Source organism: Podarcis raffonei, chromosome 6 (assembly GCF_027172205.1).
Source record: "Podarcis raffonei isolate rPodRaf1 chromosome 6, rPodRaf1.pri, whole genome shotgun sequence".
In the NCBI taxonomy this organism is placed as follows: Eukaryota; Metazoa; Chordata; class Lepidosauria; order Squamata; family Lacertidae; genus Podarcis; species Podarcis raffonei.
Window position 1 is genome coordinate 53,723,478 of NC_070607.1, and position 24,239 is coordinate 53,747,716.

A 24,239-nucleotide genomic window follows, 5' to 3' on the forward strand; every position below is an offset into this window, starting at 1 on the left:
CAATCCACGGTTGTAGGAGGGGTTTGCAGCTTCTGCAGCTCTTGTGCTTGATATAACCTTGGTAGATTTTTTAAAGTAGCTTTTATCACCATCAACAATGAGCCCAGAGGAGACTTTTGAGCACTGGTTGTGCCATACAGAGGCGCTGTAGCAATGTAAGTTTAAGGGTTTCGTCCCTTAACTTAATGTTTTTATTTAAATAAAAATGTCAAAAGTTCCTCTCTCTGTGTTTTGGCAGGTTACTGAGTAAACATTTGGGTTTTGACATCCAGTAGCAAGTAGTGCGGTGGATACTTAAAACAATCCAATGAAGTGGGGGGGCACTTTTAGGAAAATTTGAAACGTGCAGAGGGGAAAAGTTGAAATACATATTTGGATTTCAAAATCTGACATCAGGATCTAAGAACTGCATTTATAAATCAAGATTTGGCATGGGTGATTTGGAGTTCGAAATATGAATATTTTGAAATTCACCGGATTTCACATTTTTTCTCAATATTCCCCTGACTTCCTCGAGGCCAAAGCTGAGGAACCTGAAGCCCTCCAGAAGGTTTAGGATCATCTGTGATCACTGGTCATCTGAGATCACTTGCTGGGGCTGAACCAACAATGTTAGAGGGTCTTAGATTTCCCATCCCTGCTCTAGGTCATGGAGGATAGTCACAATTCGAGACAAGAAGTTAGATGATCTTGAGATGCACCTAATAAAAATGTTCTTCTAGGATGACTCCACAGTTTTGTTTATTCTTTCATTTGTTTTTAATCTAAGTCAGAGCTAAGCAAGAATGGCCTTGCTCAAGAAGCTGGGATCAGCTGTTCCTGCATTGGGGAGCCTGACCAGATTCATAGCTCATCTGAAACAAATGATGTGGCACCTGCTTTTCACATTGTCAATCTCAAGTGTTTCAAAATCTTGAAAAGAGCAGTGATCTGACCCAAAAAAACCACAAGCACCTTTTTAAAAAATGGATTCATGCAACAGCATTCGGACTGTAGTGCAGCTGGACTATAACTCCCATCATATTATCCGGGGCTGATGGGAGTTGTAGGGAGAAAGCCAACATTCATCAGTAGAATCTTTGCATGCAAAAGTTCCTGATGCAGGGGTAGGCAAATAAGGCCCGGGGGCCGATGCGGCCCAATCGCCTTCTAAGTCCGGCCTGCGGACAATCCGGGAATCAGCATGTTTTTACATAAGTAGAATGTGTCCTTTTATTTAAAATGCCTCTCTGGGTTATTTGTGGGGCATAGGAATTCGTTCATTTTTTCTCTCTTCAAAATATAGTCCGGCCCCCCACATGGTTTGAGGGACAGTGGACCGGCCCCCTGCTGAAAAAGGTTGCTGATCCCTGCGACGCTTCCAGTGAAAAAGGAACCTCAGATGCTGAAAAAGACCTTCCCCCCAGGTCTTTGAGAGTAAGCCACTGCCAGGCTGAGCTGGCTGTACTGAACCAGACAGGTTGATGTTGTGATTAAAGCAGCTTTAATATGCTTCTCTGCTTCAACCCTCTCAGCCTGTATTGGCTAGTGTTCTGGTGGCAGAAAATACATATATAAGGGCCTGGGGTTTCCTTTCAAAATGTTGCAGCAGCCTTCCCCAACCTGGTGCCTTCCAGAGGTTGCTGGTCTACATCTCCAGCACCAGCCAGCCTCCATGACCAATGAGTTGAGGTTGACAATATATAAAGCGCCACAGGTTCCCTACCCTTGTTAAAGTAGATGTGAAAACATCCAAAATGCTCCTTTTGCCCACATTAGTGGATGATTCAGAGCAGATAGGAGCCCAAGGCTCACCTAGTCTTATTTCTGAAGCAATGAACCCTTATAAATGGTATTAATGATAATTTATTGTTACACCCAAATATGGTGTATATATTGAATGGGAAGAGAAAAGCAAAAGGTATTTGAGACATCTTTTAAAAGCCATTAGCTTGTGTCTGATATCTCTTTGGATGGTGTTGTGTAGGGTTGCCATACTTCGAACGGTGAAAATCTGGACAGAAAGGTTTTTGAGCTTTTTAAAGTTTTGCCCAAAGATGTTGAGCTTTGGGCAAAAAAATAAATAAATACTGTTTTTGAGCTATTTTGATGGGAAAACAGCAAAAAAATAATAATAATAGCACTGCCAACATGGGCTGCTATACGGATTTCCCCAGACACTTTCCTGATTTCCGCCTGGACACTGCTGCCGACTGCAGCATTCCAGATATGTCTGGGAAAATCTGGATGTATGGCAACCCTATTGCTCTGACTCCAGTTCCCATCATCCCTGGCCTCTGGCCATGCCTGGGGCTGATGGGAGTTGGAGTCCAACACATACAGTGGGCCACAAATTCCCCACCCCTGTTTTAGTCACTGTATTGGTGATGCCTAGCAGACCATTAACCAGTCATCACCAGCATCCAGCATCAGCAGGTGCAATAGCTGTACAAAAGAAAAAAAGGGTGAAAGGTAAAGGTATGTATTTGTAATCAACGTGTCCAGATTTGCATGTTGAATGGCATCTGTGCAGCATTCAACTAAAGCACACGTGGCAGACAGATCATTTCAGCACATTCCATACTCTCAGCACAACCCACTTTTAGGTGTTTGTGTTGTTTAATGGTTATTACAAGAGAGAAGGATCAGTAGGTCTTAAATCCTATTAACCATCAAGATTACACTCCTTTCAGCTTACCGGAGCGCAAGTGTGAGATGGCATTACTTTTGATTTGATGCTTAAATACAAGTGAGTTTCCTGATTAATTAAAGAAGTTAAAGTCTCTGTAGATCTGTGCCAGAAACAGGCTTGCTGTCTGTTCGGTGCTGCTCAAGGATCTGTGTTGCTTTTCCTCTTCTTTTTAAAAACCGTCAGCCGTTTAAAAATACAGTCAGCCTTCATCAGTGCCATCTACTGGCTAGAAGTTAGAACAGCTGGTGGGAATATGTGACCTCAAAAAACCTTAGCTCGTTATTATGCAACTGCTGCATTACTGTACAGATATTAATGAAAGAAGCACTCTGCATACTTTAATGCAAATTAACCAGACTCTAAACTCAGGAAATGCCCATTTTGGGCATGGTTTTGCTGAAATGCCATGCAAACCATAATGACACAAGAGTGCACAAGTTATGTTAGCATTCAACACCGTTGTTTGATGCAATTTAGAGTGCACCAATGCCACAGTTTCACTATTGTTTAAGCATTATAATAACCACTGAAATTTCCCTAACTTTGTAGCTTTTGCACTTCTGCAACAGTAATTACTTCTCGTGTAAAGTTCAGCCAAAACTAAAATACACACTTTATAGTGGCAGCACGAGCCTCTGTGTGTTTACTAAGAAGCAAGTCCCGCAGTGTTTAATGAGACTTATTCCCATATACAGTAAGTGTGAAGAGGATTTCTGCCTTCATTATTCTTCCTTTCTGCTTGGGTGTAGAATAGGATTAAGTGTCCATGCATTCTTTACCTCTCAATTGATCAAATGATGGAAAGATAGTCCTGAGCCTATATTTTTCAGTAAGGAAATCCTGACTATCCCATTTCTCTGAGGCCAGGATGCTAGTTAATGTGGGAAATGCTATATAGCATTCCTTGATCTGTGGCCTATACACCTGTTGAGTCACTTGCACTAGTAGACAAGCTACTCTCCCCTTCTCAGGTGCCTTCAGCAGGGCAGGCAACTCTACTTGCTACCTAGTTCAAACCCTCCTTTTCAAAACAGCTCCAGCAATGTATCCACAAGAGAATCCAGCAACCACCCAGCAAAAACAGTGCATTTTCCAGACCAATGGTTTTCAGAAGAACATTTATTAATAGCAGGATTTCCCGGGTGCATTAAAAGACACGCCTCACAATGTTACTTCATTGCACCATTTCAAAATTAATCCCGTCTTCACAACTCTTGTTAGCAAAGAACACCACATTGGCTGACCTCCGTTTCAAGTAGCACCTTCAACTGGATCTTAGCTAGGCCAGCTGTGGCTTGTCATGATGAGGTTAGTATAATGCAAGGACCATTCAGCAATACAGAGGGGGGGGGGAGAATGCCTGGATGTGGCGTGCAATGAACCTAATTGTCCAGCAATTTGGTCTCCGTTCTTCATTGGCTAGAGCCAGTATCATCTGGTTTGGCAAGGTGTGTGGTTGGCATCTCACTTTAAATATATCCCTAATTTGAGAAATCCATCTAAAATACTGCAGCCACCCCACAAGGTGTTTTGGAAACCAAGACCTGTATGAAAGAAGTGGGGTGTGCAATGTTTCAGCTATTCCTTCAAACTAGGAGTCAGCCATTGCTAAGAGAAGGCACCTAACCCATGATCCTCCAGATGTCAGTGGACTACAGCTTCCCACATCTCTGAACATCAGCCATACTGGCTGGGATTGGGAGGAGTTGCGGGACCACAGCTTCCCCAAGCCTGCCTTGCTAGGCCTTCCTTAGAGACAACTGGAAAGGGCCGGCTCCATATGGATACTGGAGAACTTTGCCTTATTGCTCTCAGATTGGAGACAGTAGTACAGCTCACTGCCTGCAGAATTACAGGAAAGAAATGAACTGATGTAGTCTTGGTCCCTTGGTCTCACTCCTATGAACCACACCACTGGCTAACCTGGAGTAAAGGATGGGATATTGAATGACTTCAGGAGCAGCACATGATCACAGATCTTTGGAGGTGGTGTGGCCCCATACCGGGGCGGTATCCAACTGCCTTGTTCCATCAGCACTAGGATTTCTACTTCTGCAATGGAGCTTTCCCGCTCTTCTCCCCATGCATGTCCCACACCCTCCCCCAAACTGTTGTGGAGGGTCAGGAGAAGCCCCAGAACAGGGGGCACACAGGTAGAAGAGAGGGCGAAATCCCATTATGCAAGTGGAAATCCTTGTGCTAACAGGATGAGGACATTAGCACTACACTGGATTCCACCCAGGGAAGTAGCAAAGATGCAGTAAACTGGGCACAAGTTCTGATGTACAATCCTGCAAATTTTACTGTGCTGCCTAGGGCTGATGAGAGGTGGAGTCCAGCAACATCTGAAAAGTCACAGGTTCACCACCTCTGCTTTAGGGAGCTGCAAATACTGTGGGCCAGACTAAGCAAAGGCTGCTTCTGTAGCTATGACAGCCTAAGTTGCTCTGTGTACCCCTGTAGCTATGCACACTTTTAGGTGAGGTGCAGAGTTGCAGTTCTAAGCCCAGTTACTTGGAAAGTGAGCTCAGTTGAAATGAGTAGAATAGTCATCCAACCAAACATGCATACTATAGCATTCGAGTATTGTCAAGTAGTTTCAGGTTGAACTTGGTGATAAGTTGAAGGCATATTCACATACCTGGCTGAGTTGCTAGTCAGTTATCAAGCAATGTACTTTTGCATATTGTACAACAGTCACGTGATAAGAAAGCTCAGTCAGTTATTAGCTGAGCCAAGAGGCATCTCACACCATCATGTTTCATCCATTGTAGCAACTGATAAAAATGGCTTTGTGAATCAGACTCATACAAATGATCTCTCCTCCTTCATTTACACGCCCACAAAGAACCATACCATCACACCTGAGGCCAGATGCCAAGAAGTAGGAGCTCTGTTAGACTCTCCAGGCCTTTTTATTGAGAGGGACCTTAGAGCACATCACATGCTTTGCATGCAGAAAATTTCAAGCTCTATCCTGGCATCTCCTCTCTTTTCCTTCTTTTAAAGAATCAGTTAGCAGCTGATAGGAAATACTTCTGTCTGCGGACCATTGCCAGTCACAATTCTGGGCTAGGTGACTTGACCTGATAAAGGGCAGCTTCCTATGTTTCTAATCTAACCGGAATGGCCACAGAGGTCAGGGAGAGCAAGAAACAGGGGGAGAGTTTCACCTTTGTCTTTCACGCACCCCAAACACAGCAAGATGAAGAAACAAACCACAAGTAGCATAGGAGAATGGCAATCAGGAGCAAATATTCTTATGAGGCAACCATCAAAGGAGAAGGCTTATCAGAACAGGAGTACTCAGGAATGGAAAACAGAAAGGCAAAATAGGGCTGCTACCTGCTCAGAATCTTTCCTGGGTGGGTCTGTCACCAGATCTTTGGTATCTTTGGCACCTGGTTGTGCTTTGAAAAAATGTAAGAGACGGGTCAGCTGAAGAGAAGAGGAACCTGCCCTGGTTCCGTGCAACAGAAACAGGAAGGGATGCAGCATGCTACCAAAACACATGTGCAAAGCTCAAAATGCAGCTATCGTGGGGGGTCTAGTCTAATACATATCCCTGATATGCAAGCAGGCCTAGTCAAACAAGTCCTCTGAAGTGCAAGGGCCATAGCTCGGTGGTAGAGCATCTGGTCTGCATGCAGGAGGTCCCAAATTCAATCCCAGCACATCTCCAGGTGGGGCTGGGAATGCACCCCAAAATCTGGAGCTCTGGAGAGCCGATGTCAGTCAGCGTAAACGATACTGAGCTAGATGGACCAATAAGCTGATTTGGTTTATAGTTTTCTATGTCCCTGTCAGGTGGTAGAAGGAGTGGAGACAATGGTGGAGAGAGGGGGCTAAAGCTTTAGATACCCATATGGCACAGAAGAGGTGAATGAGCCTTAATAACGCTGCCTGATCAAAAGACTGTGGTTTGTAGAGTTCCAATGGAAGAAAGATCTACTGTAATGAACAGAGTTGAAGAGCTACAAATGCAAACACTCACAGAGGCACTCGCTTCACTTTCACATGCAAATATCTGGTCCACTTGCACTTCATTTATTGATTGCTTAATGTAGCTCTTGTGCACTGAGTTTCTATAGAGACTCACATCACTCTCCCTAATCAGTCATTCATTTTCTCTCCATCCCCCTTACAAACAAGCCATATCAGTTTGCTTTACATTTCAGGTGGGCACAACCAATTCTTTGATCAACATAACTGTTTGTATTCCGAGCCACAAAGCTCCAGAGTCTGTACCAAGGGAGCACAAATTCATGTTTTGGGATCAGCTAAAGGAATTCAGTAGGCTTGCAGGCCTTTGCTTATCTTGCACAATTTGTTCAGTTTTCAAGATACAGGTTTTTTACATTATCCAGGTTTTCAAGATCCAGGTTTTTATCGGCATTTTGGGGTAAAGAATGGGTTGCCAGTGGAGAATGCAGACACTTGTCACCAATTCACAAGCAGAATAGTAAGCCTGGGAACGACTTCCAGACACAGTCCTGCAAATAAATAGGGCCCCCATTTGTGATGCACAGAGCACAGACAAGAGGGAGGATGATCACAGGTGAGTCATTGGATGGAATGAGGTTTCATGACAGTATGTCATGCTTGACCCTAGCAAAGCTTAAAGAGAAGGAAACTAGGGAAAGAAATCAGATGTGCTCCACAGGTAAAAACACGGGGTTGTGGAAATAAAATGCAACCTCCCAAGAGCATTATTGCTTGAGCAAGATTTGTACCACCATCTACAGAATTTTCAGCCACTGGCCATGCTACAGTGCTATTCCCAGCAGACTGGCAAACTCACTAAAAGGGCAGAAAGGGAAAGAGAAGACAGAGGGCTCAGCCTATAAATATGTTGGATCAAATACCGCTATAAACTGTTGAGCCAATAAGGCCTGGCCTTCCTAAGTGTATTGCCCCACTTACTATGCCTCTGCCACCGGGGAAGCGGCGAAAAGCATGGAGCATAGGGGTACCTGGAAGTCAGCTCTTTAAGTGCAGTCTTTATTTCTTCATGGTGGCTAATCTGTTTGCATCCAAGGCAAGGCAGGCAGACCGAGATTGAAGCTGCCTTAGCTGCAGTGTTGTGAACAGGTACCTTATCTGCAGAGGCCTGAGCAGCATTGCTGTGCTTGTTTATTGCTTTGGAGTAAGCTGACAAGCGATGGCGTGCAGGTGTTTTAGAGACAGGAGGCTTCTTTGGGGCAGGTAGCTTGGAGAAGAAGGGATGCTTATGGGCTGAAAGGGGTTTGGGCATGGAGGGAGGTTTACCTGTTGATGGAGGTTTAGGGGCGGATGCAGGTTTAGGGACCAAGGGTGACTTGGGGGTAGAATGCACTGGTGTGGGGGGAGTTGAAGGTGGCTCAGGTTTTTTAATGGTGGCTTGAGGTGTGGCTAAGCCACCAGACGAAGGAAATTCTGCAGAAGTGGCTTTTTCAGTTCTTGATTCTGGGGAGGCAGGGCGAAGAGTTGTAGCTCCCATTGTCACCAAAGAGGAAACAGTTGCGTCTGAGTTTGACAAGTCTGAAGTTAGCTCTAGCGAAGAGGTTGGCCCTTCAGCTGTTGGGGATTCAGATTCTGCTCCTGTTTGGGGACTGTCTGGCGTATCAGGTGCTGAATCTGGTGTAGTTTGCAGAGATGGGCTTGCAGTCAAGACAGCCGTTGGCTCCAGCTTAGGCGATGCGGTGGCGTCTCCCATGTCAACACCGGATTCTGGTGGGGGAAAAGAGAGACCAGCAGAACAATCAGCAAACAGATGCACAAAGCCACACCCTCCTCCCAGAAAACCAGTGAGAACGGAAGGCTGATATTTCACTTTTGCACAGAAGGTGAGCCCTACTTTGAAACCGAGTGTGGCCAGGGTCACAGGCAGCAGATTCTAGATGCCGTTAAAGGGCAGCACATTGCCATCCATTTCTTCATAACCTGGACTGGAATGTCATTTGAATTTTCTCCCAAGGGTGCAAAAACATCTTGGGCAGAACTCAGTGAAATGCCATATAGCATAGCACTCAAGCCATAAGACACCCCAAGCGGAGACAGAATGCATGAAAGGAATGTCATGGCTTCCAGTGCCATCCCTACAATTAGGGTGAGGAGGTCTGTTTCAGATGGAGCAGCATTAGGGGGCAGCCAATGGTCAATTCGTAAACTTCAATGCCCAGAATTCTTTGAGGGAAAGAATCTGTTCCCAATGTGCTTTAAAGGTGTACATGGCCTGTGTTTGCATGGAGCGGCATAACCATCCATCTGGGGACCAATAAGGGCTAAGACCTCTAGCGTGCATAGACTCAAGGTGTGTGTGCTGCATGAATTCATATAAGCCAAAGTGCCACTTCCTGGTGCTATGGTAAGGACAAGAGAAGCTAGCATGTTTTAAACACACTGTCATCACCCTGGGAGAGGAAGGGGATTAATGCTGGCAGGTCCTTGTGTATAATGGTGGTGCACTGAAGGCAGGAGACAGGTGTTTGCAGCTAAAAGGGAAACTGTTCCTCCAAGCATCTTTGCCCATCCTTGGCAAAGCAGCAAAACAAGAGGGAAGAAGGAATTTACTTCTCCTGTTGGAGAACAGCTTTGACAAGGATAATCATTGGGTGAAGGCAGCCAAGGAAATCACTACACTCCTAGGCGGCTGGATAATCTGCACCTGTCAGCCAGTGGAAATTTATTTCACAGTAATCCTGAGTGGCAGTAATTTGGGGTGCAGATAAGGAGCTCTCCACCTTATCTGCTGGCTCCTCTAGTTCCATTCACTTACCACAGAGAGAGTCCTTACAGGAATAGCCATCTGGGCACATGGAACATGGAGCCCCTTCCTTGTACGGTTTGCGTCCCTTTATGTTCCCCCTGGAAGTGAAAAGTCCCAGGCGTTACTCAAAAAAGTACTAGGCATTTCCCTAAGGAAGGAGAGTGTTGACACAATAGAAATAAGAATTTCATAACATTTTGTTGCTCCCTCACATTGACAGCTGCACCTAAGAACACTCTATGATCACCGTTGATGGCTTTTGCCAAGAGTTCATTTCTCCAGCATGTAACTACCTTCCCAGCGTCACTCGGAAGATGGAAGGTGGCCAGCTCAGCTAAAGAGGATGCTTTGAGGGACTGCCAAAAGGCATCAACTATTTGGTGCCTGTTTGTGGCTCTTTTGTCCTGGATTCTACAGCCAGTAGACCTTATGAAGATGGTTGGAAGTTGCCATTTTAAAATGAGGCAAAGGAAAGCAGAGAGAGGACAAGGACAAAGGAACATACTGACCAATTTGACCCCCTTTTCAGAAGCGGCAGCATCACAGATCTGTAAATCCTGGAAATAATACAAAAACCTGGTGCCAAGAGTAACTGCAGTTTACTAAGGCTGACTCCTGAAGCGGATCTTCATTATCTTGTATATTTACAGTACCTGTTAACTCCTGTCAGAAGTACACATACAATGAAATCCAAGTGACTGTTTGCTACCTTGATCTGTAAGTATTGCTATTATGGTGCCCACTTACCTTCTCCAGATAATGATGGGCAGCAGCCCTCATAACCTCTTACCATGCTGCCTGGTCTTGATGGGAGTGGAATATCTGGAAGGCTCCACTTGGACTATCATTGCTATAGTTCTTTGTTCACAATAAATTCTATGACCGACCGCCCCCCCCCCAAATGATGAGAGAACAGCAAAACTCTGCAGCCAAGCTGCCAAGAACATAATGCAACAGTTCTGAAGGAGTTGTACTGACTGTCAATATGCTACTCTGCTTTGGGTGGAGGGGGGAACAGATGAATCTGTCAGTTTCAGTTTTTCTCAGTTTCTCATTTTCCTCCTCATCAGTCCTTCACACTTCCATATCAGCTTGTGATTCTCCCACCCCCACTACAAAAAAAACACAAGTCCTTATGAGCATTTCTCCTAATGTAAAGTAAAAGGTAAAGGGACGCCTGACCATTAGGTCCAGTCGTGACCGACTCTGGGGTTGCGGCACTCATCTCGCTTTATTGGCTGAGGGAGCCAGTGTACTGCTTCCGGGTCATGTGGTCAGCAAGACTAAGCCGCTTCTGGCGAACTAGAGCAGTGCACGGAAACGCCGTTTACCTTCCCGCCGGAGGTAGTATTTATCTACTTGCACTTTGACGTGCTTTCGAACTGCTAGGTTGGCAGGAACTGGGACCGAGCAACGGGAGCTCACCCCGTTGTGGGGATTCGAACTACTGACCTTCTGATCGGCAGGTCCTAGGCTCTGTGGTTTAACCCACAGCGCCACCCACACATTATTAAATTTGCTCAATGTACACATTTTTGTAAAGCAACTTTCCCTTCTATAATATGCTATTTTCACTAAAATATGCATTTTTATGTACACTTAACCTCAGTTTGTGCATTACTTGGCTGTAAACTGCATAGCAAAATTAGGAGAACTGCAGATTGCAAAAGGCATCTGGGTTTGGGTTAGGGAGATTCACATGTAAATGCAAACTGGATTGAATTTCTCCCCCCACCCATAGTGCTTGTAGTGATACTTAAAACCCTACATGGCTTAGGATCTGGACACAGTGAAATGCCTTCTCCCATAACTAACCTCCCTATCTGCTAAGACCAAGGGGGCACCCTCTTGCCACTGCCATAGTTTTGGGAAATTTGGTACTATGCATTATTTTAAGTATTACCACCCACCCTTCACCAGAAGAGCTGAGGGTGGCTCACAGCAATGTAAAATAAAACATCAAAAACAGTTGAAAATAAATTGCAGCAACTGCACAAGCAGGAAGAATCAACATAGTTCAAAGCACACATTCCAGCCAGGCCAAAAAAAAAAAAAACACTCAGGAAAAAACACTCCGGCCCCAACAAAATGAAACTTACGGTGGCTGATAGTTGCAGACTACCAAATGCATGTCGGTGTCATTCAGGAATTCCAGGGTTTCGCAGAACACCGTCCCACAGCCCATACGCTCACTACTTGCCCAGACCACCTATAGAAGTAAGGAAGAGCAAGCTCTGTTTGCTATTGCAGTCAGAAAAAGAATTGACAGATATTGCCAGCCTAGTCTTGAAGCAATTGTATGGAAGCCACTGGTCCCCTGATGGCAGCACAGCACATGGGACTACGTGGGTGACATCTTTATTGCTATCTCAGCCACAAATTAAAACTGAAGCCAAGATACCCTCCACCTTTTGGACCCAAACAATGGAGCCCCATCATGACAGAGTCTGTTCATTTTAGTAATGATATGGGGATATACAGTGGTACCTTGGGTTACATACGCTTCAGGTTACATACGCTTCAGGTTACAGACTCCGCTAACCCAGAAATAGTACCTCAGGTTAAGAACTTTGCTTCAGGATAAGAACAGAAATCGTGTAATGGTGGCGCAGCAGCAGGCCCCATTAGCTAAAGTGGTACCTCAGGTTAAGTACAGTTTCAGGTAAAGAACAGACCTCTAGAACGAATTAAGTTTTTAACCCGAGGTACCACTGTACATGAGAAGAGCCTGCTGGACCAGGCCAATAGCCCATTTACTCCAGCATCCTGTTCCCACAGTGGCCAGCCAGATGCCTATGGGAACCCTACATGCAGGACACGAGTGCTTGTGAATCCCCAGCAACTGGCAGAGGCACATCGCCTCCAACAGAGGAGGTAGAACGCAGCCATCGTGGATAATACCACCATTTCCCAGGCTTTACCCTCAGCTCTTCCCAGGATGACATAATCCAGAGGTGTTCCCTCAGCCTCCTCTCCTTGGGAGTCCTCTGGGCAGACGCTGCTGCTGCTGCTGCCACCCCGGTCTCTGAGCTGCCCCCACCCCCACCCCAAAGAGAGGTGCCTCCTACACTGCCCCACAGGGGCCTAGGACTTGTCTCTCCCCCCCCCCATATCTTTATTTATTTTATTAAATATTACAGCTATTCCATTCATTATTCAAAATAAAATAAAATACAAGAAAGAAAGAAAGAAAGAAAGAAAGAAAGAGGAAGGAAGGAAGGATAAAATACAATACAATACAAAAAAGAAGGAAAGGGAAAAGGAAAAAAACTGCCCCACAGGGGCCTTGGACTTGTCTGTCCATTCCCAGCAGCAAGGGCTGGGCTCCCTTGCTTGCTTGCTTGCTTGCTTGCTTGCTTGCTTGCTTACTCCAAGGCTGCCTCAGCTCCTGGCAACCAGCACCCCTTGGCCAGCCTCAGAGGCACCATTTGCCTGCAGAGCTTGTAGCCAGGGCTGCTGCAACAAACAGCTGTGCAAGCCTTTGGGAGGCAGAGACCTGAGAGGGCATCAGAGGAGGAAGGGAAGGAAGGAAAGATGGACAGAGGCCAGTGTTGCCCATGGCACTCCTGACCATCATTCAAGGCACCCCGGGGTGTTATGGCACACTGGTTGAAAACCACTGATATAATCAGATACCTGTGTATAGTGACCACACATCTGCCCTTCTTGGCAGGTTAATGTTGTCATATTATAAAAGGCGTACTCGTTGTACCACTCATCCACCGCCATCTTCACATCCAGGTTGCCAGACATGGCAAAGAGGTTCTCGCCTCGCCGTCCGCGCTCCGCATTGTGTTCCCAGATGCATTTTGTTGCGTAGTCCTTGGCAAAGGCTTCCAGTTCTGGATCCCAGCTCTGAAATTAGGACAAAGCAGGACGTCACCATCACGCAGAATGGCTTCTCACACAGGCCAACCGCAGGAGTGCTTCCCACTGGAATTTGGTCAGCGTGCCTGGCCGGCCTAGCAATAGGAAGGCCTGGAGCTCAGCCCAAGGCGAGGGAGCTGTTGTCATCAGAAGGAAAAATGGGAGTCAGTCCTCAAGGCAGCTTTTCCCGCTTCAGTTATAAATGGTTTTCACATGTCCCCTTCCTAATTAGCTAGTGTTTCCAGCAGCAGCACACTTGTTTAGAGACCTCTGAGTGGTTCAAGGCATCTGTAAGGCACAATCGCAATCATTTCTGGCTATTTGGAGAACACTGGACCTCTTCAGGTGCCTTTGCAAATACCAGTCCAAGGCAAATCTGTCTGCAATATCCATAGTGAAAATATTGCAGCATCGCTTAACCTGCTTTACTGCCGAACCGGCTGAACCACAGACAGCACAAGATGCTTCCCAACCTTACAGATTACTGTATATTCATTTATATAAATAAATTTAAAGTAGCAAAACATTGGTGTTCAGTTGGCTCTTTTAGATGTGGCAAAACATTTTTAAGCCAGGGAGCTTTAAACATTATGCAGGATGAAGAGCTAAAATTATGGGGCAGCCACTCTAGACTGCAAGTTGGAGATTACATTTTTTTAAGGCTCCAACTCTTGGTTTGCAATAAACTACTACACCAGCAAAACAGAATTAGTGGCTCACTCTGATGAGCCAGCTTACTACAAAAAAAATGTTTTTTTAAAAAATACTTATTATTTATTAATTGCATTTATAGCCTGTTCTTCATCCAGAAATGCTCCCAGAGTGGTTTATGTCAACAAAAATGACACCGTCTCTGCCTTCATGACACAAAAGGAAAAGGGGATGAGGAGGGAAGAGGAAAAACAAGCAAACCAAGGCACAACATTCTTAATGTTACAAAAGATCTTATAACAGCCAGCTAAGATGAAAAAGGGCTTCTCGGAGTTCAAAAGGCAGGCCTGTCAGACCCCAGGGAAATAGTCTAGTGACTCAACCTTCCTGGTCAGCCAGAATTTGCTGACTTCATAGGGTGAGGCTTTGCCTTCTGGGTGACCAGATGGAACCTGCCAGCTACTTATCACTCCTGTCACTAGAGGTAGACCTGGTGCGGTGGGCAGCTGACTCCACCACTTCCCACTCTCTGAGCAGATTGTTTGCTACTCTTCCTCACAAGGCAGTTGTTTCTGAAATCCTCTGTGAGGATTTTATACGGAGGAGCGTTAAAAAATGCTTCCCAGATGTCGTAATCTAGCACGTCAGGGAGAGGGCCGCCATCCAGGACTCTCACAGCCTACCACCTCATTTGGCATAAGGTGCAGGATGGGTTTGGAGGCCAGTAGCAGAGCTGAGGTACAAAGCCCCTCTCTCCCTTACAACCCTGCTAAGAGGAAGGTACAGTAAATATGCAGAACTCCTCCCTACTGTGAGGATAAAGTCATGCCCAGTTTAACAGCTGTGCTTGGCCAGAGCCAATGCAAACATCTGGAAAGCTTGTTACTTAACAGAGACCAACAGCTGCTTGCCAGCAGATCCTTCTAGTGCTGTGATAGACAGTCCCTTCTTATCCAGCTGAGCTCCACAGGCTACTTTAGCAGCAGCAGTTGCTAAGCAGGAAGAGCAGAGAGCGTTTACGTACAAGAGAGTGCGGTTAGGGAAGGTTACAGTACAGAACTGAGGCAATGTTTTCTTCTTCTTCAAAGGAGCTGCCAGGGCTTCTGCGCTGCCATCCAAAACAGTCAAGCAACAGCAAGAGACAGCCTTGACTAACAAATTCTGAGGCCCACCCCTCTAAGACATCTTGGAGCGAGCCGTTTGCCGCAAGGAATGGTGTGTCATCTATTTGGTCAGGAGGAGAGAGAAATTTGCTTTGGTGGAGGCAGAGGAGAAATGGTCCTGGTTCCACTTCGCTTCCAAGCGTGAAGCTATTCTTGACATGGAATCCAGCATCCCTATGGTGAATTTCCCACCCTGTTCTGGCCGCAGGTTTTGTTGAACTCAACACACTGAGTTTCCTCTCGCCTTTCCAATGTGACAGGCAGGATTGGGGAGTTCTACAAAACAATGCAGACTGAAGGGTGGGAATCTCAGCACAGAGCTAGAACAATGCACAATGGAATTGTATGACTATGACCATGTGGAGGAAGGGGGGGGAGCCCTGCTGAGTCAGGCCAAGGGCCTACCTAGTCCAGCATCCTGTTACCCAAAATGACCAACCAGATTGTTCTGCAAAGTCCACAAACAGGACATGCAGACAATAGCCTTGCATGAATTCATACACCTCTAAGTTGTCCCCACTTTTCTCTAAACTAAATTGTGCCAAAAATTGTAACCTTTCCTTGCTGGAGAGCTGCTCCAGCTGCTGGATCACTTTGGCTGCCCTTATCTATACCTTTCCCTGTCCTACAATATCCTTTTCAGAGGGGCAACAGCTTGAACCGTGCAGAATATTCCGACAATTTGGCAAATGGGCAAACGGTGCAGATTTCTGAGCAGAGGCAATATATGCAGAAAAGGTCACACTCCTGTGAGCAACCGCTCTGCCCTGTACTAACTTGCAGCTTCAGGATCAAGTATAAGGGAAGCCCCAGATAGGGTGCATTACGGTAACCACAACGTGAATTTTGGAGAAGGAAAACTCTGATCCTAAACCTCTGCTGCCTTGCGGAATATCTCCGGGAGAAGAAAAGATGAAGGTGTAAACCAGGGGTAGGCAATCTAAGGCCCAGGGGCCGGATCCAGCTCAATTGCCTTCTCAATCTGGCCCGCAGATGGTCCGGGAATCAGTGTGTTTTTACTGAAAAAGATTGCTGACCCCTGGTGTAAACCCCACACAAATCTGGAGCCGAGTCCCTAAAATGGTTGGATGGTGCCATGTATGCCTCCTTCCGGCAACTCCTGCAGTGAAGCTGGTGCCAAACGTATTGCTCTGCTTTCCCTTTTGACCACCATACACCCTCAGGTGGTCACTCCAGTGCTGCTATGATTTTTCAGTGGTTTGACTTAACCCCCGGAAGTGCATTCCATTGTCTCTTGAGACAGATGGATGCCGCCAACAAGAACAACATTTTAATGTTCTCTGTGTTAATATTTCATTTGGTGGATGTCAAAGCGAGATTCAAGTTCCCCATAGTTATTCTATTGTAATATCTGGTGGAGTTTTAAGGAGGAAGGTCTGAGTAAATCAAAGTATTTAAGAGACGGAGTCTCCTGTGGTTTTTAAATAAACAGCTGGAACTTTATTCAGCCCAAGTGGGATCCAGCAGTAGGTCAGGGAACTTCTCTTGAAGGTAACTTTGAGGGTAGCTAGTCTTTTTTATTGATAATTATTGTTGTTGATATTTTATTGTTATAATTTATTGCCCAGCCTTCACCCAAATGTCCCAGGGTAGGTTACAATAACTGAAAACAGCTTGAAACAGCTGACAAGCACAGAAACAAGGTGGGTCCTAAAAATATGCATCTCAAGGGTCAAAAGCCAGGATAAAGGGGTGTGTTTTCAGCATTTGCCAAAACATGTGTAATGAAGATGCCAGACACACCTCTGTGGGGAGGTTTTTGTTGCATGACTTTTGAGGATGCCAAGGAGCACATGCAGAAGCAGAACAGGAATCTTCACAGTCCTGCATTGCAGATGTAGATTTTCAAACTCCCATAGGAATACATGGAGACTTAGCATATAAATACAGCAGAACAGTAGAAATCTGAGCTGCTAGCACGGACTCTCCTGTCCCAACCCTGCATCACTTCATGGAAAGTACCATTTTTGAATGCATCAACATGTAGAAGTTTCAAAAAAACAAAAACTTTTTGCCAATAAAAAGGTAGCCTGTCAGGGTAAAAGTTCAAGTTCCTTTATGTGCTAGTTTTCTATTTGCAGGGAGTTGGTTATGCAAAGATCTGTTGTAAAAAGTGATTCTTCCACCTGTAGTCTGGAGTGACATAACCCATTCTCAGAACCATCTTCATCAGCCTGGTGCCTTCCAGTTGTTCTGAACTAGCACTTTCATCAAGCTTAGCTCCCAGAACCATGCTGGCCGTGGCTGTTGGGAGACAGAGTCAAAAAGATATGGAGGGCACCAGGCTGTCAAAGACTGCTTTAGAACTTGCCACTTCATTCCCACCTCATTCTGCTACAAGGATGGAAGGCTCTCTCAATTGTGGTTCTCTCCATTTCTCATTTTTCCAGTCTTAAATCCAGTTCTCCACATTCTGCAGCAGTTGAAGATTTTTAAAATAAAAAAATCATCAGCATTTTTGTGCAGATTTCTCCTAATATACGCATTTTTATATGCATTTTTTTTACTAATGTGCACATTTTTGCAAGCATTTTTTCCTAATCTTGTGCATTCTTGTGTGCTATTTTCATCAATATATTCATTTTTACACACACTTTCCCCTAATGTATGCATTTTTATTTTAAAAAACTGTTTCGTAAACTGCATAGCAAAATTTAGATACGTGCAAATTTCAAAGGCTAGCTGCATTTCGGTTCACAGGTTGTTTCTCAAAGTGCAAACCTGGATTGATTTGGCTTCAAACGAGATCTGATGTCATATATGATAGTCATATGTGGGCATGGTTTGGAGAAAACAACTTCCTTAATTAGGCCCGCAGTCCCCACCCCCATTGCCTTATGTCAGGCATAGGCAAACTCCGGCCCTCCAGATGTTTGGGACTACAATTCCCATCATCCCTGACCACTGGTCCTGTTAAATAGGGATGATGGGAATTGTAATCCCAAACATCTGGAGGGCCAGAATTTGCCTATGCCTGCCTTATGTTCCTGTTTTGGCTGCTGCATCTACAACGCAGGTTATCCAGAATGCAGTGCTGGTAGCAGCACCTGGCACCTATGAGCCTTTCCAAGACCACCAGAGATGCCTGCCAGGTCCTCACTTCCTGCCTGCTATAATACAGTAGCACAGAGTATTACAGAACGTGCAGTTCTTTCACTGGCTATTACAACTGCCCTGGACCTGAAAGCCCTTCACTTAAACAATATTATGACACCCCTCCCCTTTTGATCCTGGAGAAAGCTTTGGCACGCTTGCAGGAGGCAGTTAAGTCAGGTGGACTTCACACTTGGATTTTGATCTGTGCTGGCAGAGGAAGATGGAGATTTGGGAGTATAGCTGTCAACTTTTCCCTTTTCTTGCGATGAATCCTATTCAGAATAAGGGAATTTCCCTTTTGAAAAAGGGAAATGTTGACAGCTATGTTTGGGAGGCTGGCTGCACATTTTGAGAAGGGTCTTCCAAACTACCAAGGTTGTCTCCAAGCCCAGTTCCTTCAATTTGCCAGACTCTATGGTAAGAAACATGGCGTCTGGGTCAAGAGGGAAGGTCTGCTGCCGCCATCTGTGGTAGTGAAAAAATAAAATTTTGAAAAGGATTGAAAGGATTACTGCTACTGCTAAAAGATAAGCCCAGCCCAGAATGCTGAAGGCAACACCAATTGGCCATTTGAAAACAAGGCTGTCAGATTTGGGGACCTTGGAGAGAATAGCCTAGCTCTGTGGTTACCAATTGGGGGTCCGTGGCACCATTCACATAAGAAAAACATTTTCAAAAGTAGGGAGTCCATGGCTTGGCTTTTGAAAAACAAGGGGCCCACAGTACTTCGCTAATTGGGAACCACTGGTCTAGCTTATAGTTTTCTGGGGAGAAGGTGTTACCATTAAAACTATTAGGTCTCATTTTTCTTGATCAAAATAGCTTTGAAAGGTTGCAAGAACAGAAGGTCAGTTCCTGGGACACTAATTCCTCCCCCTCTGGGGCAGCCCTCTGCATAATTTTTGGGAGGGGCTGAAATGGCAGGTCCAGCTTGAGTTTATTATTCCCTTTTTCGTGAACCAGAGCCAGACTCCATATATAAGGATCCAACAGCTGGTTTTCTTGTTCCATTAGAATATAGTTTGGCAGACATAGCTTAATGTATATATAAAAATTTCCAAGGCAACCAGTTCTGCTGATCCAAACAAAATTGAAAAGTGTGACTTCAGAGAAGGGGGGAGGGATTGGGAACAGAAGAAACTGACCGCAAGTTCTGATGTTAAAGGGGGGTGGAAAGCATAGGGAGAAGCCTGAAGCAGATGGAGGTAACTTTTAGCACCCACATTTTGAATAGAGAGAAGGAGCATTTCCAGAAGTAGTACTAGTACTAATACTAATACTAGTACTAGTACTACCACACAGGATACATCTAGGAAGTATAGCATAGGGGCTGACATAACTGAAATTGTTTAAGCTCCACGGTTGCCATGTCACCTGAGCAGAACCCGATAATTCATTTTTTGGACTAGCAGCCATCAGCACCATTCCCATCTGTATTGCAAGTATAATCAGACACGTGACTCCTGAGACACACCTGATAATTTCAAAAGCCTTCAGCTTGGAAGCAGCCTCACAACATCAGCAGGTCTTTCCTACTCTTCAGGCCAGAAGTGAAACAAAATATATACACATCAGCACGTTTTGTTCTACTAAAAAGCCAAAGGGTCCGTCCAGACGAGTAGTTCTTCACATTTTCACAACGTCCTGCTGAAGGCCAGATGGAGCACATTGTTCTGGTAGTTGTTGATCTGCAACTGCTTCCAGTTTTAAAGCTACTACTTCTTACCTTAAGGTTTAAATGGCTTACAAGGCCTAGGTACTGCAGAGCTGCCTTTCTCTGCATGTTCCCTCCAGTGTTTTCTGGTTGACATCAGAAGCCACAACTGAGGTGGGGTGGGTGGGTACAAGAAGCAGGGTCTTTTCAGTCATGGCACCAATGCATTGAAATGTCTTTGCTGAGATCTGTCCAGTCCCATCTTTATATGCATTCCACCAGCTGGCTAAATGTGGTTTTTTAAGGAGAAGACAGATGTTTTTCTAGCTATTGTTCCGCCGAGATTGATTATATATTGCTGTCTGATTATGGGTCTGGTTTATTGACAGGGTATTATTTTAAATGTCTTGTTGTTAGCTGATCTGAGCTCAAGAACGGAGGAAAAGTGGGCTATCATTAAAAATAAATCCATGACCTGCTACAGGAAATCACTTAAGGAAAAAGCACACCACATTCCATGCTCCATTACTGTTTGTGCTCCACTTACTGAGAGAACCACATACTCAAACACCAACTGCAGGAGGACAGATCTAATCAAAGGGCTATGAATGGTTCTTGGCAGAATTCTTACAGCAGGGATGGGTAACCTCAGACCCTCCTGATGTTGCATGATTCCAACTCCCATCAGCCCCAGACAGCATGGCCAGTGGTTGGGGATGATGGGAGTTGTAGTCCATTAACACTTGGAAGTGCACCAGGTTAGAAAACCTCTAAAAAGTTTTAGACTCTTACTAGTTATCCTCTTCAATCAGAGCTGTTCTTTTTGTGTTTCGGTTGCACCCCTACAATCACTCACCGCAGACACCTGGTGGAGCTCATCTGCTGGCTTTTTTGGGGAAAAGCTAAACCCACCACCAGAAGGTTGGTGAAAACAGAGGACAGGGCCTTGTTGGTGGCAGCACCCCGGTTATGGATCTCCTTCCCTAGGGAGGTTAGACCTGCCCCCATCCCTGGTGAGTTTTGTTTTGGAACGAGGGTAAAAACATTTTTATTCTGGCTGGGTTTTGACATTATTTTAATCTTGGTTTTAAAAGTTTGGCTTAATTCTGTTATTGCTTTGAATTGTATTTTCTTTTCTTCTAAAGCCACCCAAAAGTGATATAGAATATTTTAATTACTTTTAAAATAAAGTATTCTTAGCATCCTGCAACAGGCAACTACACAATCTTATCTCAAGCTCCAGCCTCCTTAAAGTATCAGACGTATCAGGATGTGTATGGCTATGCTTGTACAATTCAGAAAATTCAGTATTTTTTAAAGAAAACAATTGCAGTATTTCAGAAAGATATGCATATGTACAAGAACCATGAAAAGATTAATACAGGCACAGCTGAGGTATAAAAGTGAAATAAAATTAAATCCATCTGTATCAGCCTAGAAATGCCCAAGACGTACAATGCATTTGAAATGTCTTTTTAAAAGTGGTTTTTATGCTGAATAAAGCCAGCATATTTCACAATTCAACAGCATTCAGCTAAAATTTGTTTTTCTGACTAGTTCAGTATTTATTGACCTTCTAACTCATATTGTACCTATACACTTATGCTTAAAAGGAGGCATCCAGCCATGTATGTTTGTAGCATCAGGTGACATCTGCCATGGCTTCCAGTATTTTGCAATGGCAGGAGACAGTTCATATATTCAGCTATGAGTCACCATGTGGGGGGGGGAACGTGCAGTAAAATTTTAGCTTGTGTGTGAATCTGCCCCAAGCAAATATGGTCCACTAAGCAACAACAACAAAGTAACTAAGGGTCAGTTTATTCTTGAAGGTATTTTTGTTGGCTGTATGTGTTAAGTGTGTGTGCTCCCTCCTCCCCCTCAATCCTTTTTCCTTGTGTGTCATGCCTTTCTAGAGATTGTGAGCCCGAGGGCAGGCTCTGTCTTAGTACCTTATTTTCGTAAGCAGCTCTGAGAACTTTTTTTTTTCTAAATGGCAGGGTACAAATGCCGTAAATAAAATAAACATGATCGTTACATATCTTGCTTAGCTAACACGAATCTAAGGACCTGCTTTCTGTTGTATGATTAATCTCATCACAGAGAAGCTGAGAAAAGTGATAAACCCAATTAAGGCTGGTGATCATTTGTCATCCCGTCACTTATCACTCACATTGAATGTGAGTCTAACTTTGGGTTAATTTTTATATTTGAAAAAAGGTTTGTCATCTGTACACAAAACTGTATCATAATGGGGGCAGCCGTTGCTGCCAAGAAGAGATGCTGTTCAAAGTCATCCTCTGCTTACCTTGCTAAGCCATTCCCATCACCCAGGTTCCTCCAAAGCTTCTCCTTCCTGCTCCAGCCATGGAAGCATCACCTACCAGCTATGCTAGCTAAATGGGATAGCTAAGTTCAGAGGCAGCATAGAGTTATGTGCTCTTTCCCCCACGTCCTCTCTGAAAACATCACAGACACATTTGGCCAGCCACTGCAGGAGCCACCCTAGATGCGATGTGGGAGATCCCAATGGGTCAACACTTAAATGCAGGCACCAGGGAGGGGCTTGCCTATGCCCCCTTCCCCACCCATGGCTAATACCAGCGGCAGGACAGCAGTTTAGATTTAGTTGCAGGCATAGGAGCAAAGTTTAACCTGCCTCCCAATCACACTGCGGCTCTGATCTCCTCCCCACAGTTGCTTTATAAATCTCAAAAAGAGTGTATATTCGGGAAATCAGTTGACAGACCTCCCATATTCCATCTACTTTGACTCTTAAGAGGTCTGGGTTACATGCAGATGAGTTACTTACTGAAGACCACAAAAAGTACAAGGCAGAGGTGCAATTCTAGCCCAAAACATTAACTCTCCAGATCATTCCCCCCCCCAAAAAAAATAATTCCACATTTCCCACTGGCAACCCCCCCAATCAATTCATTTACTCCCAAAGACTCACTTCTCCTGCCCCCCAAAAGACGGGGAAACCCCTTTTTCTCTCACCTCACTTGTGCTTGCCCAGCCTTCCCTCAGTACAGCCCGATTTCTTGTTCCTCCCTCTGCCTCCAGTTCAAAGAGGCAGGACTCAGATTTAAAATGTCCAATCAGCAGGCCCTCGACATCCCAGCCAGGCCAGCCTACCTCCAATAAATTGCATTCTCCATCAAAACATCGTGCAGGTGCCGGTCCTTCAGCTTTCACTGCAAAGCAGGTAAGCAGTGAGTTCTCCCACCCCTTTCCTGAACCTAAACAAACCTGAATCATAGGAGGGGAAGCTGAAGCAATAAGCCCAGCAATGAAGAAATAAATTTAAAACAAAACCTTTTTGCGGGGGGTGGGGGGTGGAGATGGGTAGAAGTAGGTGTTGCGGATCTTGTCAACAATGATGGCACAGGCACTATCCAATAGATTCCTGTTGAAACTAGATGACCATGTTAACACACAGGGTCTCACTAGTAATGGTGCAGCCTGATCTTTTTTATTTTCTTTTTTCTTTCAGTATGTATAGAAGTCCAAATGATGCTCTAGTAGAATTGTGATCCACGTAGCTGTGCGCTCTCAGTACAAAAATAAGGGTGGGAGGGAACAGAGGAAAAGGAACTTGCCCCAAAATGACAAAGCTGCTTGATATCATAACCAGACACAGAATTGTGGAGGCTGGGTCCAAGCTGCCTTCTTTAACTTATACTAATTCATCACAGGAAGCTGATAAAATGCAGGTGATCCTTCCATTGGAAAAGCTCCAGTGAAATGCTTAGTGCTACGGTATCTACAAAGCTCAAACTCATTTGAGGAAACAGACTTCTGAAGTTAACAGAACACCTTACACACAAATAGATCACAGTGCTTATAACAAATATTTGGCATGTAAAAGTACACCATGGAGATCTACAGAGAAAATCAGTCTAGGTGCTCATTTCAGTTAGAACCGAAAAGCTCTGCACTTACTCATCTCAGTCACTTAGTTAGATGCAGAAACACAAAAGAAAGGGAAACTCTAAACAATCATTTTATTAAACAAACAAACAAACAAACAAAGTTGCTCTTTCCAGAGAAATATTCTGAGCAAGAAGACAGAAAGTCTCTGAATCCCCACATTACAGCAAAGTCCAGGGCTGCCCACGGCTCACTTACCATTTTCAGCATATCTGCAGCTGGAGGGGAAACCTTAGCTCGATACTGATTGTGCAGGTCCACGAGTAACTTCTTGTCCTCCTCTGTAAAAGAGCAGCCGAGCTCCATCGCTGTGAGCAACAGGAGGAGGAGGAGGAGGAAGAGGGGGGGAATTTGCAGGCCTGAGCTCAGCATTGTGGCACTGTCTTGTTTTAACAGCCCACGGGTCTGGCAGACAGCTTTAAATCCCTTCCCAGA

General features: G+C 44.9%; 1 protein-coding gene across 1 annotated transcript; it reads right to left on the bottom strand.

Moving 5' to 3' along the window:
• Positions 1-7,336: 7,336 nt before the first annotated feature.
• Positions 7,337-24,239, bottom strand: PI16 (peptidase inhibitor 16). Its single transcript, XM_053392958.1, has 5 exons — positions 24,003-24,239; positions 13,056-13,274; positions 11,519-11,628; positions 9,429-9,517; positions 7,337-8,380 (listed from the first exon to the last, which is right to left on the bottom strand). Exons 1-5 carry the CDS (start codon positions 24,174-24,176, stop codon positions 7,539-7,541), a joined length of 1,434 nt encoding a protein of 477 aa, XP_053248933.1. The 5' UTR covers positions 24,177-24,239; the 3' UTR covers positions 7,337-7,538.

Bases quoted from the DNA above. Each gene is read 5' to 3' on its own strand.
- PI16 (XM_053392958.1), bottom strand. From the start codon at position 24,176: ATGCTGAGCTCAGGCCTGCAAATTCCCCCCCTCTTCCTCCTCCTCCTC. The intron at 9,518-11,518 runs GTAAGTTTCATT...TTTCACTTCCAG, and splicing joins GTCTGCAACTATCAGCCACC to GGGGAACATAAAGGGACGCA. The intron at 8,381-9,428 runs GTAAGTGAATGG...TTCCCCCACCAG, and splicing joins CTGTAAGGACTCTCTCTGTG to AATCCGGTGTTGACATGGGA.